This window comes from Conger conger, chromosome 2 (assembly GCF_963514075.1).
Source record: "Conger conger chromosome 2, fConCon1.1, whole genome shotgun sequence".
Classification (NCBI taxonomy): Eukaryota; Metazoa; Chordata; class Actinopteri; order Anguilliformes; family Congridae; genus Conger; species Conger conger.
Window position 1 is genome coordinate 22,492,554 of NC_083761.1, and position 17,500 is coordinate 22,510,053.

A 17,500-nucleotide genomic window follows, 5' to 3' on the forward strand; every position below is an offset into this window, starting at 1 on the left:
GCTGGCTTAACCAGGCTAAACTATCAGAGCTTGCCATCTGAGGAACCTTGTGCCCAGGATGATTTTTTTAAGGGAAGGCCTGTTAAGGAAGTTCCAATGGCACTTTGATTTGTTGTTCTTAATTTATTCTCCCAAGTATATGAATATAAAATGTAGCACATTATTTCTGCTTTCAACACCTTAACGTAGGCCTACTGTGTAAAGACAAATCGTACAGGCCACTCCAAAAATAGCTAAAATAGCTTAGCCCCTGGTTGGGGCCAGTGTGGGTTTTTTGCATTAATTTTTTACAGTGCAATTTCCGATCACTATGGTAGCGACAACAGTTCTATATTTTGTGGCAAAACAAGTGTGGGGTCCACCTTCTCTGCATTTTTTGGAAATCTACAAACTACACACATATCGTGTTAATGTCAGTGTCCTTTTTACGGCAAGGGTCCAGCGAACCAAATGCATAAGTTCTAATTCAAAAAAGCCACAATAATCTGTATTCACTCAAAAAAAGAAAATATTTTCAGTGAGAAAAAAAAATCTACCACTTCCACTTCATTAGCTTCTCAGCTTTTTCACTGAGAGAAAATAAAGTAAAGAATACAAACAGGAGACTAATACGAAGAGCGCACGGATGGAAGAGAGAGAGTAGAATGGGGAGGAGTCACTGGAAGACAGCACAGGAGCCTGGTGATCATCAGGTAGTCCATTTTTCTTGCATTTGCCCACCTCCCAGACAGATGTGCTTACAAGTGACAAGTCAGGCTACAGTAGACAATTCACACCAAGGGGTGTTGAAACAACTAAGTGGATATTGTCCTGATGAATTGCTTAGATTGTTAGGACAATGATCTAAAAAATACATGATCTCTGATAGTAAGATAACTACGATTATATAGACTCCAGTCTAGTGTTTCAGTTTCATAAAAGGCCCTATTTTGTCAAAATAATTTCCTAAATTGCCTTTAACTTTCCTAAGTGGCCTTTAAAGGTTGTTTTTTTATTTTATTTTATTTTTTAACTCTGGGGGTTCATGCCCCCTGACCCACCTGTTTTTATTTGTTCATGCAACTGCAATTCATTGCTCAGCCCCCCTTGGCATGAAATCCTACAATCGCCCCTGTCGTGTACAACGTGTAAACACGGCCTGTCTCGCCTCGACGTGTGACAAAAGGAAGGTACCATCAATGAGCCCGTGCGCCTAGACTGGGGGGACGCGCACTGTCACAGCTACTGAGGTCCAGGGACAGGGGGAAACTCCCTGCGCCAAATCAGGCGGGGTCGGAAACGCGAAAGCCTGGCAAAGCACAACCATCCCACCGTCGGAGGAACGCGACAGAGCTCACTGCACCGTCAGTGGCACTGCGTAGCCGGTTGAGGGTCGCACGGATCCGGCAAACAGCATCACTGTTCGCTGCATGAGAAGGCTTGAAAAATCCTCCTGCTTGCCTTTACATAACCTCATACTCTCCTCCTCGATTTAAAGACGGAACGCATATAGGACCAGCGGCCAACCAGTACAGGAATATCTCCTGTCTATTCGTATATTTCCAGAAATGGACGGTTTTGCCGGCAGTTTAGGTGAGTAGCATTCAATTGAATTGTTTTTGTTTTTTTCTTGCTTTGCCGAGGTGATGCTCTTATATTCAATGGAATGTCGGAACCTAGGGAAGGCAGCTCATACTGTTCTTGTTTGAAGAAAGAAGGATATCAGATTGTGACGTTGTTTTGATTTGGTTTACTATATATGTCGTTTTTAAGACAATAATTTACAACGCTTTGATCCAGAAGACAATGTAGAAAGCGAGGTCGTGCGTAGTCTTTGGGATTACATTGCTTTGTCTGTACGCGTTAGCCTTAGTACGCTTTGTCTAGCTGTGTTTGGAATATCAACTAGGCTACATTCAGAACCGTAGCTGACAGATCATAAGATATGTCAAGCGACGTGCAGAATGCCATTACTACACGTTTTATTATTTTCTCTGTCATTTCCATATGTAACACATCTAGATGTTGCGTTCTGATATTTTTACACAGCAAGACTCAAAGCCTTGGTGGCTTTGGTGAACCAAAAGTGAAATGATTTAATAATTTATAATGCCCTTGTTTTTGTCTCGAGATCTCGCACTACGATGACAGTTCGGTGATGTTGTGCTGTTTAATCAGTGCCTGGTCCACACACCGATATGGTTGTTGATGGAATGTGGAAGCCTAGGTGTCTTGGGACTTTTGAGTTTGACAGCGCAAATCTTAATTACATGTCTTCTATGTGCATGCTGAATCGTATTGCCTAAATGGGAGCACTTCATTCATTCAGACTTATGAATTATATTGGAATCCATGACAATATTCTTTAAGCAAAAAAATAGCAACATTTCATTTAGGCTAGTGTGGATTTTAAGAACCCCTCATATTCACATTTGTGGTCAAGTTGAGAAGCTATGCTGTATCTCCTCTTGACACATGACCTGTGTGTAGCACCTGCCCAAGCTGTGTGTACATCTCCAGTTTTACTCTGTGCAGTTATACTGTGTTGCAGTCCACATAGATTATTGGGTTTGGCTCTTTACCTTTGTCTGTTTGTATCAGTACCACTGTGTACTGTATGTAGTCTAATTTCACATTTGTGTTAGTATTTCTGGGGGCCTAGTAGGATAATTGAATGTTTCTGTCAGTACTGCCATAGGTTTGGTAATTTTGTGTTTGTGTTCTTGGCACCATATGTCTCTGTGTGCCAGTACTGCTGTGTGTGATGTCATTCTTGTGTTTCGGATCAGTACTGAGCTTTGATTGATGTCATTACTGTTTTTCTGTCTGTTTAAATGTGTTTACCATCTTTTTAGTGTCTGGTTCAGTGTTACTGTGTGTGATAGTATCACTTTGTGTTTGTGGCTAGACTGTTGCATTTAAGATATCGTTATTGTGTGCCAGTATTTCTGAATTTTTGCCTTATTTTGAGAACTGTACTGTACTGTAACATGTGTCCCCTAGGGAGTACCATTTAGAAACGAGTGGTCCACTGTGTTTTCACTAGCATATTTGAGGTAGGGAAGCCTTTTTTTGGGTCATGAATTCACCACAAGAAGGAGACTCTAGAAATGAGTGTAACTCTACTGCTGGGTCCTAAAAAGATGAGTGGACATTGTTGCAGACTATCCTGTTCACAGAGAAAGGCACAAATAAGAAACACATTGACAAAATATAGGCTTAATGTACACAACTTGGATGCTATGACTGGCAGACCTGGTTGTCCAAACAGGATAGGCTGGGCTTAATATTTCCATGTTCAAGCGGAAGAAACAGCTCTATTTCCTGGCAACATGAAATATGGAATTTGTGGCCCTCTCAGAGGTACAGTATAGAGGTTGTCATTCCTCTCGGGAGAGGGAAAGGCATGTGTGGCTTTGCAGCTTTGGCAGCGTAGTGCGTTGCCACTTTCCACAAACTGGGGAGCGGTGAGTAAAACAAAAATAAAATAAAGACCTTATATGGTCTGTGCACTAATTTCATATTTAGGCTATGTCTGGTAGATGTAGAATGTTCTCTCTTTCTTGTGTGCATATCTGTTTGTTACTGCTTATTTTGGTTTAGCGTATACTAGAGAGAGAGGGAGAGAGAGAGAGATTATGAACAATCATGATGAATGAATTTTTGTAATGACTGACAGAAAGAGAGAAACAGAGGTTCAGTACATAGTAGTGCAGCTGCAGCAGACACTATTTCTGAACAGAAAAAAATGGCGCCTCAGAATTCCTGTGACAAGGCTTTGGTGCCATAAAGAGTGAAGTGAGTGAACGGGTGCTTAGAGGCCCAGGATAAGGCACAATCTCTTTGATGGTGAAGGACCCTCTACAGCTCCTTAATTATCACCCTTACCTGCCAGGAAGTATGTGCACACAACAGCACTGCATTTGATGAAGGAGAGATTTGACATTGGGGTCCTCTGGCTGCCTGTGGTGGCAAACAAAAACAAAAACAGAATTCGCCTGGACCATCCTCAAAGTACAGACTACTTGTCTTTTTTGTGTGACTGGTGGCCAGAGAGCAGGGTGGAGTCATGCTTTATATGCCGTACCCTAATGAGTCTCTAGCGGGTGGAAGGGGAGGCATTTTGGGTTCTGTGGGCACGGTGGGGGGCGTTTGACGGAGAGTGTGTGCTGTGGAGAGAAGCAGTGGATGTAAAGTTAGGGGTTAAAACGTTTCTTCCCGGGTGGGGCTTTGTGAGGGCCTTTTGAGACGTTTAAAGGGACAGAGCTTTTAGGGGGATGGAGCGGGTGGCGTGCAGACATGCTTGTAAAAAGCACTGCAGCCGTCTGGGATTCCCCTGCCTTTCAGACACATGGGGGCCATGCGTGTGTGTGTGTGTGTGTGTGTGTGCATGGGGGGGTACTTGGTGATTCCTGCCTCCTGCCATCAAGTGGGATTGAGGGCGATTCTCTGTGTCTCATGCTTGTGTTGTGTGTGTGTGTGTGTGTGTGTGGGGGGGGGGGGGGGGGGGGGGGGGGTTATGGGGCATTTTGCATAGAAACTAGGTTACTGGGATGGTAGGTATTTTTTTTGTGGGGGGGATTCTGAGCTTAACAGAAAGCTAAACTGAAGATTGAGGTTATGTCACACTTACAGTGGGGGAGGAGTCTGAGCGAGAGAGCCACACTGCAGGGGTTAACTCATCGCCTCCACCGGTCCTCCTTGGATAAAGACCCTCCCTTCTCCAGGAAGGCTGGCTGGCGATAGGCTGATATTCCCGGGGGGCGTCTCTGTACCGTATGGCTGCAGCTGCACGCATGGGCAGCTGGCTGCACCAGAAAAGGATGCTAATGAATTTGGAAACAAGAAAAATGCTTTCAGCATGATCTGCCCCTGTAGGGGGTGGGGGTTGCCGTTATGTGCAGAGGGGGCTATGGTAGACCACAAGGGGGTTTTAATCTCTGAATTAATGTTGTGGAGAGATAGACCGGCTTTAGGATGGATTAAATTGGAAACTGTCCGACTACTGCTTGGGGAATAGGACGTCTGATCTGGGAGTAACCAGGTGTATGCTAATGGTTGACATGGAGGGGGGGGTTTGTTATGGATTAATGGAACTGGTTAATGGCTGGTTTACATTTTTTGGGAGGGATGGAGATTTTGTCAGTGAGTAAAGGTGGCTGGGGTAGGGTAATGTAGAGATGGGTATGTGTGTTAGATTCAGTGAGTGGATCGGTGGGGGGCAGATTTATGTAGAGTTAGATTCACTAAGTTAATCACATTCACCTCTTTTAGTCTGTACACTATGGCAACAGCCAAACATGCACATGGAAATAGTGATATTAATATTTCATTGAATTTAACTGTTGATTAATGATGCAAATATATTGACCTATTTCATTAAGTGGCATTTACCACTTAAGATTCATATCTTGAATTTTTCATCAACATAAATTGATGGTTGTCAAATAAAGTCCTATCATTCTGCAAAACCATTTGGTCCGTTGTTGTAAAGATGTTAAATTCATATATTCAACAGTGCCAGGTCACAGGTCACACATTTCAGAGATGTGACAGGCAGTCACGTAATCTACACAGATTGCAGGCCTACTTCCTGCATCCATTAAACTTTCAGAATTTCGATTGTTGTTGTGGATGGGGAAACATACATTTTTTCTAAGTAATCATACTGCCTGACAGTTAGTTTACTGGACACATTATTCCAGGACTAATCTTGCAGACATTGACATTGAAATTCTGTTTTGAATCCTTAAGTACCTCTCGGTAAGTGTAACTGTAAGTGAACTGCGTCTCTTTCCTGTATTCCGTCATACAGTTGGCATAACACGTTTTGAAATAAGTGCTACATAATGCGGCATAACCTTTTTGTAAGAATTCATACATTTCATAGCAGGGCATTTCATAGCATTAAAACTAGTTACTTTGAGGATTTGGCATATGATTTCAAAAGTACCTGATTTATAATGCATATAAATGTATATAACTGTGCTTCATAACCTCCTGTGTTACAATTTTGTCATAATGTTAACATTTTATGTTAACTTTTACAATGTTTCTGGCAACTATTTATTTAGAGCTGATAAAGAGGTCGTGAGAACACACTTCAAATATTTATTGTTGTGGGAATAAACCAAATGTATTTATTACCTTTGGTGAGAAAGCTCCTAGTTGGCCATTTTGGACCAAGCTTGAGCAGTGATACATCATTTTAATTCAGGGGGTGTGGTCTGATGACTTCATCCTGCATGGCAGTGTAAGTCATGGGAGCACAGAGTGATGACCTCATCCCATCTCGCAGCATCCCAAGCAGACGCAAAGTGACTACCCGGTCGCATATGGCGCAGAGTGATGACCTTCTATAGGCGCATTGCGCAGTGCAGAGCAGGGCCAGTGCAGCGCAGCAGCGTTGTGAGTCTCTTTGGAGAGCAGAATTGGAAGCAGGCTTTGGTCTGGAGTCTGTCCTGACTGGAATGTTTCCATGGAAACCTTGGGAGTGCAGAAACTGGGGAATGGCTGTGATGTCCGCGATGGCCAATCAGAGAACTGGAGTGGAGCGATGCCTGTTGAGTGCAGTCCTCCAACACTTCAGGTTCCCCTGTCGAGTTCACAGAGTGGTCCCTGCAAGTTGCAACTGCAGCAGGGGGCTTACGACTGAGGGTCAGACTGATAGTTTTAACCATACAGAGTACACAGTATCTTTTTAAAATATCTATTTTGCTTTGCTTATTAGTATTGCCTGACAATATGTGATGATGTGCTTACTTGTGTTGCTGTACTGAGACAATAGAGAGAAATAGAGAAAGAGAGAGAGAGAGGGGAGCATTTGAATATTTGAATTTGTCAGATCTCTGGTTCCTGCGAGTTTGTTCTGTGGAAACGCACTGCCTCACTGGCTCACCCCAGGACTGCAGTGTGGAAATTCGTAATGGAGCCAAATGAAACTGGGGCACCTCTCTACTCCAAGGAACCATCTCAGAAACTGCTGATGCTGTTTTATCTGTGTGTGTATGAGAGAGACAGAGAGAGAGAGAGAGAGAGAGAGAGAGAGAGCGACAGAGAGAGAAACAGAGAGAGACAGAAATGTTTTGAGGAAATAGAGGCCATGATGAAAGCTTGTCGAACCATTTTCATTTTAAGTGTGGTACAGAGGGAGTAGGAAGTTGCAGGGATGGAGAGAGGGAGGGGGATGCCCCAGTGTCATCAGGACAGCAAATTATCTGCAGCAGCTATAGGGTCTAAGCATGGGGTTCCTCTCTGTTTCTTTATTAAGCGGCCTGAGAACCCTCATTTGTTACCACACGTGCATTGTGAACGGGCTCAGTTTTGTGATGCCTGTAATGAGCTGGGCTACAATAACCTGTTTGACATAAAAAAAAGTCCAAACCTGAAATGCAACAATTTGTCCAAATCTGTGAGTGACTTCTTACATGTGGAAGCCCCATGCATATTTTCATGAAAACCTTCAGTTTCCCCCTTCATCTGGCAGTTGAAAGGTTGCCCTGGGTGCATCAAAATGTCCCTGAGCGAGACACCCAACCACCCTGCCGAGCTGGTCGGTGCCTTGCATGGCATCCTATTGCCGTTGGTGTGTGAGTGTGTGAGTGTGTGTGAATAAGCGAATGAAAGGCATTCATTGTAGTGAGCTATGTAAATGCAGTCCATTTGATTAAATAGGTGATGGTGGCTTTCACAATATAGGCTGCACTGGCGCCAGTCCCTACAGCAAAGGTGGTGAATTAGGCTTGCAGCCCAGGCCGAGAGTGGGGGAAGGGTGTGAGGTTAGAAGAAGACTAATGTCGGCAGCCACTGCTGAGCATGATGGGATGGTGGAGGAAAAAGATCAATCCTTGGTATTGATCTGTTTTGGACAAACGCAGCACAGCAGGTTGAAGGAAATGGCAGTTTTAGGGCAGGCAGTGTTTGCTAGCTTGCTGAGGGAATGTCTTACAGGAAGGCTAAGGCAGTAAGGAGGTAGTTCTGACCTTCTGGATACATTAGCACTTGTTGGTACGCCAGATACATTGCTAGTAAAATAAATATATATTTTAATGCAAAAATATGTCAATCTCAACCAGAATTTTTGTCTTATATTGAATATCTATGCTATACCAGCCCTATAACATGTGGTCTAGGAATGAGCATACTATACCACCCCTATTATATGGGGTATAAGAATGAGTCTGCTACACAAGCCCGATAACATGTGGTACAATGAGCCTGCTATACCAGCCCTATTACATGTGGTATAAGAATGAGTCTGTTAAGCCCTAAATATTGCCAAAGCATCGGCATACAAATGTGTTTAATGACACAAAACATACAAAATCGAGGTGTAAATATGCAGTTAAGGGAGAAAACATGCGCGTGCTTGTTTAACGGCTGTCCGCAGACGACAGCATCTCGGCGGCGAGCGCGTCGGACGTGCAGGACCGGCTGTCGTCGCTGGAGCTGCGCATGCAGCAGCAGGAGGACGAGTTGGCCGTGCTGAAGGCCGCCCTGGCCGACGTGCTGCGCCGTCTGGCTCACTCCGAGGACAGCGCCGCCACCACCAAGAAACCGTCCGGCAAAGGTACGCTCCGCTCGCCCCCTCCGCTCCGTCGAGGCTTTTCACGGCTCCCGCTCCTTTCTCTACGTCCCCGTCCACGCTGCAAAACACGGCTGTGCTAACAAGCGTTTTTAGTATTGTACTAAGACTTTAGGCCTTTTTTTCTCTCTCTCAAGTGGACAATATGAGCTTATTTTAAGGTTCTGTTTGCTTGACACGTGAAATTTTCTCACCCCGTTGTCTAAATATAAGACACTTGTTAAGACTGACATTTTTTCTTTTTTTTGGCAATGTAACTCATTCACTTATCTGACCTCCTTAATTTTTCCATTTCTCATAAGTGAGGTAACATCTCCCCCACCCAAAGTGATGTGTAATTTAGAGGCAACTCTTCAACTGCGCATCAGAATTAATGAGGGATGACTCAATGTTCTGCGGCACTGCCGTTTCCTCCACGTTCCGGGTCTGTTGTGAGTGTGCCAGGCCGAGTAAACTGCCACGGCTCTAGGCTCATCTTTCACGTATTACGGTGTTGCCTATGCTCGCATTCCTTCTTGGCAACGACCTTGCGCCCTGCACTGATAGTTGCGCTTGATACGGAGTGGGGGACAGGGGAAGCGTGCCAAAACAAGTCTTCTCTCTCCTCTGTGGCGACAGTCTTTTGTGCTGACTAAGGTTTAACATTTTCCTTAATCCATCATTTAACACATCAGAAACGAAACACGTGTCCCTGGATAATCTTTTTTTTCTGCCTGAAAAACGCGGAAGTGGCGTTTTAAAGAGAAACACGTGGGGAAGTCAAACACGCCTGTCTGTAGAGGCATTGCATGTATTTTCTGAGTGTTATTTCCATATCACTATCACACCCTGTAGGGCATAATCCTTTACGTGAGGCATACTCCATGTCTTGCATAGCCAATGGAAGCTCCAGGAGTCGCAAAGCCCATCACAGAGACGGCCTCTCCCTGTCTGTCGCCAGGAAGGAGACCCTCTCCTCTGCAGCCAAGAGGTACTAACACACACACAGACACTCACAGAGAGAGAGAGAGAGAGAGAGGGGGAGAGGGGGGGAGGGGGGTGGGGGGGTGCACCCACATGCACATGAATCAGGCTAGGGGACATGTGACCTGTACTTAGACTACCTCTAAGTAAGTCTTTGTCACACACTTCACCCATTTATGACTCAATGTGTATGGAAGAAATATGCCTTATTTTGGCAATGCTGACTTTAATCTGATTGGACGTGCTCAGTTTAGGATTATGAATATTCAAGTCTTGGCATTGTAACAGCAAAAACAGCAGCAGAACAGAACAGCAGATAATTACAAGGTTCTAACTGAAAAAAATGAGTTATTGTCATACATATGTTGTTTATAGGGCACTAAATACACGTGTGAAATTTTATACAAAAATACTGTTTAAAATTTATTCACTTTGGAATCTTTGAAGCTCAATATCTCAAAACTCTCAGAATGCAGATAGAACCTTCTAATTCTCAGCTCACGACTGGAGGTTAAAGAAGGAGGTGGCTATGGTTTTTCAGGTTTTTTAAATGAGGAAGTGTGTCACAGAACAGGCTGGTTGACTGTTATAGCTAGCTTGCCAATGTGGCTGGCTATATAGCTATCTTAATGAAGTTAGCTTACTGACCAGTTAGCTTACTTTCCCCTTTGGTGAGCTCGGTCAGCTTGGTCTGATTTCTGTGGTGCATAGTATTGTTTGGGGCATCAGGGTCCACCAGTGACATGAACTTGACTAATTTGCATTGTGGGAGTCTAGTGTGGTATAACACACACATTTTTAAACTATATAAAAAAAATAAAAAAATTTCTGTGTGTGTATGTGTGTATTTGTGTATTTGTGTGTGTACTTGTTTGTGTGTGTACTTGTGTGTGTGTGTGTGTGTGTGTGTGTGTGTATGTGTGTATTTCTGTGTGTGTCTGCGTGTGTGTACTTGTGTGTGTGTGTGTGTGTGTGTGTGCAGGGGTCACAGCGCAAAGCGTGGGTCGGGAATCGAGCGTTCACAGAGCAGCACGTGGGAGAGCGGTGAGGAGGGCAGAAGCAAGCTGGTGAAAGCCGCCTCCACCTCCAAGCTGCTCTCCAAGGCAGCGAAGAGCGCAGAGAAGTGAGTGTGGCTCTCTCTCCATCTCCTCACTGCCTCAGTTAGCATGCTCAGCTAGTGTGTGAAGATGAGTCATACTGTAGGGAGTACAATGGCCATGTTGGGCTTGATAGAGGGAACGGCTAGGCTAGGCAAAATGCAACATACTTCCCATATAAATACAATTCTAAACTAAATCAACACCTGTTGGCAAGGGTTGCTTTGCAGATGGCAGAGACTTTTAAACCATACAATGTAATTACGTATGAGAAACCCTTATTACATGAGTTACATACAGTGGGGTCCAAAAGTCTGAGACCACATTTAAGGAGTTATTTTTCATGTAATCGTGGAAATAAACAGAAAGTTTTAGGATTTGGAAAAATGTAAAACAAATTAAAGTTACTTCAAAGCTATGCAAGACCTACTTGAAGACCAAAGAAGAGCAAGGAGTGCTGCACAATCTGACCTCAACCTCAATGAATATTTATGAGGACACTTTAAGTGTGCATGCCAGCTCAAGCGCACAGTGCCATTAAAGTAAAAGGGGGACATACCAATACCAATACTAAGAAATTCATTTTTCAAAGATTCAGCTTTTCACTTAAATTGTTATGCTGATAATATAATTTATAATGAAAAAAATGTAATGTAAATTATATCACTAGTGGCCTCAGACTTTTGGACCCCACTGTACATGCATACACAGATTTGAACTATTGCCCACCCCTGTTTCTTTTGGCGAGTGGTGTGAGAGCTCTCCTGTAAGATAGGGATGCTGAGAGGGATTACTCATATGAGGGTATGTAGAATTAGTCCCACAGGAGAGAAGAGTATGGACGATTAACTCTGTGAGAGCAAGAGTTGAGGGAGATGAGTTAATTAGGTGAGGGGTGTGGGGAATTAGTCCTGTGGATAGAGGGCTTTCTCTTTACAGCACATGCAGGTGTAAAACCATAGCCTCAGCTAGCACAACCAGGCACAATTTGATTAGCCATCTGAGCTAAGACTAACACACTCTAGCAGATTTGGTTCGGTTTTGTTTTCCAAAATGTTTTTGTTGAGAGGTTTCCATTACCTTGAACTGTACATATTACTATTCTGTGTTTTTTTTTTTAAAACATGTTGTAATGGTTGTATGTACGAGGCCTAAGGTCCCTGGCTAAGGGTACTAGTCATACTCTAATGGCTTCTCAGGGGTACTCTGATTGGCCACTACCAACTGTAGTGGCCAATCACATATCTTGCAACATTTTCCCCCTCTAAGCTAGCACAGCAACCAACCGAGTGTATGTGTGGTGATTGATAGGCATCAGTTGTATTGTCCTAGTCACTGTCGCAGCACCGCTGAACAGAATGAGGCAAAATTAGCTCACCAAGCCAAAAAAAGGTCAACTCAAAGTATTATAGTCTTATATTTAGACTTAACATCTTATTTCTAGAATTATTTTGCTAATATTAATATATTAATATTAATACATGCTAATAGATTTTTTATACTTGAGATAAAAAAAAAGAAGATAATTTTTTATTACAAGACGGTTAACCCTATGAACACTTCCCCCTTGTGGTTGAGTCGTCACGTCCCAAGTTATTATTGTGTTCATATTTCTATAATAATATGAACTGTTACGAAATAAAACTGCAGAATGGCGATGCCAGATTGTTAAAAAGGCTCTCCGCTTGCGAGAACAGTAGTGTAAATGCTAATCAGCCTCTTATTTGTAAAACAGGGCAATAAAACTCCAGCCTTATATCGAGTAAATCGTTTTTGAGATATTGCCCTTTTATAGTACTAGTAGAAAATAGGTGGAAATTGCCCTCTATGGGGGAAAGGGTTAAGGCGGTCTTTTCTGCAGTGTGCAGTGGACGATGGCACGGAGAAATCTACCACACGTGCATATTCTTCCCTTTCATTTTGCCAATGTCACCAGTTCAGTTCATTGCAGGACATCCTATCAGACAGTGAAAATGAATTGGTGTGACAGATTGCCTATTTAGTCTGAGCAGGGTTTCTCTGTACAGGGGATCAGAGAGGAATCTGACATTTGACCTCTGATCTCATCATTCTCTTTCAGGCACAAAGACCCTGTGATCAGCCAAGGTAAGGCTGATTCTGAATTCTGCACAGATGGGACAGTTTGTTTAACTGCACAAGGCTGTTCAGTCATTCATAGTTTTGTCTCCCTCTCCTCCCCCATCACTACACAGAGCCACCTCAATAAAGTTGAAGCAGTTTCTGTTTCTAAAATGTAGCTAATCTACTACAGTAACTTACAGTTAATGTGAATATTGCTAAAGGCAGTGTCAGACTTCCCTCTGCTGTAAATGTGCTGTGAAGTAACAGTAAGCTAGCTCAGCACACAGCCTGGCCAAGACCATTTCTCATTGCCTGTGATGTTACTATTATCAGCCACAGTTTTGACATTTGCTTATTAATTTACATCATGCTTTTTCAATTCGCTCAGGAGTTCATAAATTTGAACTCCTGCTTTAAGCCTCGTATTATTTTAAGCCTTTTGACCGCTTTTATGTTTCAGAATAAAATTGACCCAAACAGTTTGAATTGGCACAAAACTTTTGATACTTTGCGTGCAGCCATCTTATTGTCTCCCTCATGCCTTTTATTCATAAATATTAAAATTATGTGAGAAACATCCCATTTTAGAGCCTGAGGTAAGTGAAAGTTTCACACCTGTATTGCAGAGTGCCACAAGAAACATCCACAAGGAAACTGAGATAAAAATAAAAATGGTTGTATATTTTCTTACATTTTATACAGCTAGTACAGAGAGCAAAGCTAACCCCACACAGCATGTTTGAATGCACAGTTTGAAAACATAGCATTGTGTTTAATTAATGTTTCCAGTTTAATCCCATCAAATGAGAAAATTAGAAAAATGATCAGTATCAAGATTAAAAGAGGTTAGCTGGTTTTTAAGAGATGTCAAACATTGAATGGGGTCAAATAGACCCCAAGCATAATATGAAGGTTTGAGCAGAGGAAATTAGCTTGTTGTAATTACTCACTATAGAGAGGCCTGAAGAAATCATATCTTACTGAAATAACTGGGGCATCATTTCACCACCACACCTTACCCCCACCGGCCCCTCTCAAAACTACTCCTTAAGTTATCATGTTGTTGTCATCGTTTTTAAAGACCATTTCTGTCATTTGTTTTTATTTAGTGTCATTTTTCTGTTTGTTTGTGTCTTTGTTTTGAGTGATTGTGTTTCTGTCTCATAACCAGCGAAAATATCGACCCGAGAGAAAAACGGAAAAGGTAAGAGCTCGTTCTGGGGGTGTCCACAGCCCTATAAGGGCGTCTGCACATCATCACTGCTTTCGGCTGTCACTCGCTCACATGCTCGCTCCCACTATTGAAACTCCTTGCAGAAATCTCTTTTGCTCATCTTGGGGGTTTCAGCAGCCCTGGAACAGGCATTTGCACATTGTCACTGCCTTGGGTCTCTCTCTCTCTCTCTCTCTCTCTCTCTCTCTCTCTCTCTCTCGCTCTCTCTCTCTCTCTCTCTCTCTCTCTCTCTTTCTCTTTAATGGAGTGTGTTTACAGGATTACTCTGTCACTCTCTCTGCTTTGTATGTGTTGAAACATTGGGCACCCACCATTACCTTGACCCCCCCCACCCAATATAAAGTTGAAAACAAAACCCCACTTTGTAACGGCTGCCGTACCGCCCCTCAGGTGAAAGGAGGGTCCCACTCTCACACGCTTGCAGCAGGGATACTTTACCGCAGTGCTTCTGATCCCTGATCCGCGGTATTTAAATACTCTATTAAAACTCTATACTCTATCACCTCACCTGGTTCCTTGGGTGGGATTTGGTACTGAATTTATGAAAGACCAACAGACTGTGGCCCACCAGGCTCATGGCACAGAAGCCCTGCTTTAGGTCAGATCCCACTGCCCTCTTGTCGGGACCGGCAACGGCATGGCGTTCGTCACCCCCCCATTCCTGCTGCACCATTTTCTCTTCATCCCCAGTGCCACGCCCAGGAGAGGGGGGTCACAGCCTGACAGGACGTACTGCAGTAACCTGTAGTCCCGTCCACACCAAGAATTATAACTATGATAGTAACTATAAACATATCAAAAATATTAAAAAAATATTCTAACTCACGGGGATAGCTGAGCCTACACCACAACTATAACAACAACGACAGTGAAGATATCAAAGAACAAATATACTGCCCGTCACATTCAAAATTATCATAATGTAGCCAAGAGACTATTTACAGTACCTTCATCAGTATGGAAGCTCACATCGTTATAGTTATAGTTCTTGGTGTGGATGGGCCTTAACCCTAGTAACCCTTGTAACTATGGTAACTCCACTAAGCCCTTCGGACCACCCCAGGCTCCAAAGCTCACTCCTTTGCACTTTCTGTCACCCTACTGTCCATTTGGATATGATATATGGTACTTTCTAAGGCAATTAGGCTGTGTGCCTTTACTGAAGAGTGTAAAGGCTAAGCCCCATATACTGGCTGTTAGCATAAGGCCCTGTAATGTACTCTTGCCCTGCATCCGCGTGTTTATGGGGCTGTGACTTTAGTTTCCCTCTGGCTTCCCCACCCCCCTCCTCTGCGCCCGCGCTCTCTGCGTGTCACTGCGTCTCCGCGTGTGCCGATTGGTCGGTGGCAGGAGGGGGGGCCCTGACACACAATGCTGTTGGGGGGGCATGTTGGCTAAACCAACTCCGCACCGTAGTACATCTCTGCAGTGTTTCTGAGGGTGATTTTGTGTGTCGTACAGCACACAAGAATTGAGAACTGCTGCCCGTTGTCATGGTAACGTGCATATCAAATCTGAAGTACTTGTTTCAATGAGAATCCCTGGGAAATTCCGAAAGGTCAATAAGCACAGATGGAGTTTTTCATTTAACTCGATTAGCAGACACCAGAACAATTTTTTCGAATTGATACATGCATTTTCTGCATAACCAGTCCCTACCCCTGTATCTTTAATCATCTGACACTTGATGTCACTGGTCTTTGTCATTGAGCGGGTTTGGCGGGGGGGTGGGTATAGAGATCATTTTGAGATTTCGAGATTTTTGATTTAATGGATCCTCTCTTGCCCGCACACACAGAGGGGGACTACATCAAGATGTTCCTGCGGGGGCGTCCAGTAACCATGTACATCCCGTCTGACGTGCAAAACTACGGGGACTTCCGAACCGACCTGCCAGAGGAGCGGCTGAAGATGGAGTGGGTGTATCCAATCCAGGAAGTGTCTGTCTGTCTCTCTGTCCATTCATCTTTCTCTCTGTCACATACATTTAATATACACACACATACATACATCCATATACACTCACATGCACCTGTCCTGCATGCAGACATCCAGACTCACCAACCCACACGCAAACATACACTCATTAGGCTATTTATTAGGTGGACCTGTACACCAGCTTGTTAATGCAAATATTTCATCAGCCAATCATGTTGTAGCAAATAAATGCATGAAAGCATGCAGACGTGGTCAAGAGGTTCAGCTGTTGTTCAGACCAAATGTCAGAATGGGGAAGAAATGTGATCTAAGTGACTTTGACTATGAAATGATTGTTGGTGCCAGATAGGTGGTTTGAGGATCTCAGAAACTGCTGATCTCTTGGGATTTTTGTGCACAATAGTCTCTAGAGAAGTGGTTCTTAACCTGGGTTCGATCGAACCCCAGGGGTTCGTTGAGACAGTCTCAGGGGTTCGGCAGGGGTCATAAAATATATACCTATGTTTTGAAGAAATCATATTTTCTTTTTCCAATTACGAAGGGTTTGGTGAATGCACTGATGAAGCTTGCAGGGTTCAGTACCTCCAATAAGGTTAAGAACCACTGCTTTCAGAGAATGGTGCAAAAAGTAAAAAACATCCAGTGAGCAGCAGTTCTGCAGGCAAAAATATGTTGTTAACAAGATAGGTCAGAGGAGCAGGGCCAGACTGATTTATGCTTACAGGAAGGTGACAGTAACGCAAATAACCACGCAATACAACAGTGGTATGCAGAAGAGCATCTGAAAACACAAAATGCATCAAACCTCAAAGTGGATAGGCTACAGCAGCAGAAGACTTAATAAGTAATAAATACCTAATCAAGTGCTCACTGAGTGTACCCTTGTGTATCTGCATGCACATTCACACACAGTACTGACTCTGTGACCTGCATATGGTACTCCTGTGGCGCAATTGCTTAGCATGCGGTACTTATGCCAACCCTGGCAAGAAAAGGAAGCCAGAACAATAGGTGAAGACGGGGAAATCCAGAAATCCTGGCTTTCACTCCTATCCATCACAAAGCACACTACATTCAGCAGCAAGAGATATCATTGAACTGCAAATGAGTAGAATCATGTGTGCAATATTAGGTTTGAGATAAAAACCTATGCCTTGTCTCAAATTGTGCACTAGTTAGTGTGTAAATCAAGCACAGAAGTTCATGTCTTGTGGACAATAGCGTCCCAAACTCACGTATAAAATTGGTTATAGTACAAATGAAATTGACTGAAAGTTATTTTGTTATACTTGGGAGGACCGAAAATTGGAGCACACATTCCATTCCCGTTAGTGATTATACATGGGCCATGCTTTCTGGCATACACTCACTGAAATGTGCACACACACACTCTACTCACACAAATATGTGATTGGCGGTATGGCTCTAGTGGTGCAATCAGTTCTTATGCAGCAGGAACTTTTGGTACTGTGAGTGTAGATGTACAGTACGTACATACACAGGTTTATATCCGTCTTTCTGTCAGTGTCCAACCTATTGGTGCTGGATGTTGCAGTGTTAGGATGAGATTAACATTGGTCATTAGGGAAAATAAAACCATTGACAGAAAAAGGAAGAAAAGTA

The 17,500-nt window shown here is 43.4% G+C and overlaps 1 protein-coding gene across 2 annotated transcripts in view; it reads left to right on the top strand.

Moving 5' to 3' along the window:
- Window positions 1-1,430: 1,430 nt before the first annotated feature.
- LOC133121961 (echinoderm microtubule-associated protein-like 4) overlaps window positions 1,431-17,500 on the top strand; it is a 36,880-nt gene continuing 20,810 nt past the window's right edge. Inside the window, exons 1-6 of one of the 2 annotated variants that reach the window (XM_061231568.1) lie at window positions 1,431-1,572; window positions 8,369-8,548; window positions 9,398-9,533; window positions 10,518-10,649; window positions 12,704-12,729; window positions 15,738-15,861. In XM_061231568.1, coding sequence (XP_061087552.1) covers window positions 1,548-1,572; window positions 8,369-8,548; window positions 9,398-9,533; window positions 10,518-10,649; window positions 12,704-12,729; window positions 15,738-15,861 — 623 coding nt within the window. In that variant the 5' untranslated portion in view covers window positions 1,431-1,547. Of the gene's footprint in view, window positions 1,573-8,368; window positions 8,549-9,397; window positions 9,534-10,508; window positions 10,650-12,703; window positions 12,730-15,737; window positions 15,862-17,500 lie in introns of those variants that run through there. The other variant, XM_061231567.1, reaches the window with a different exon arrangement.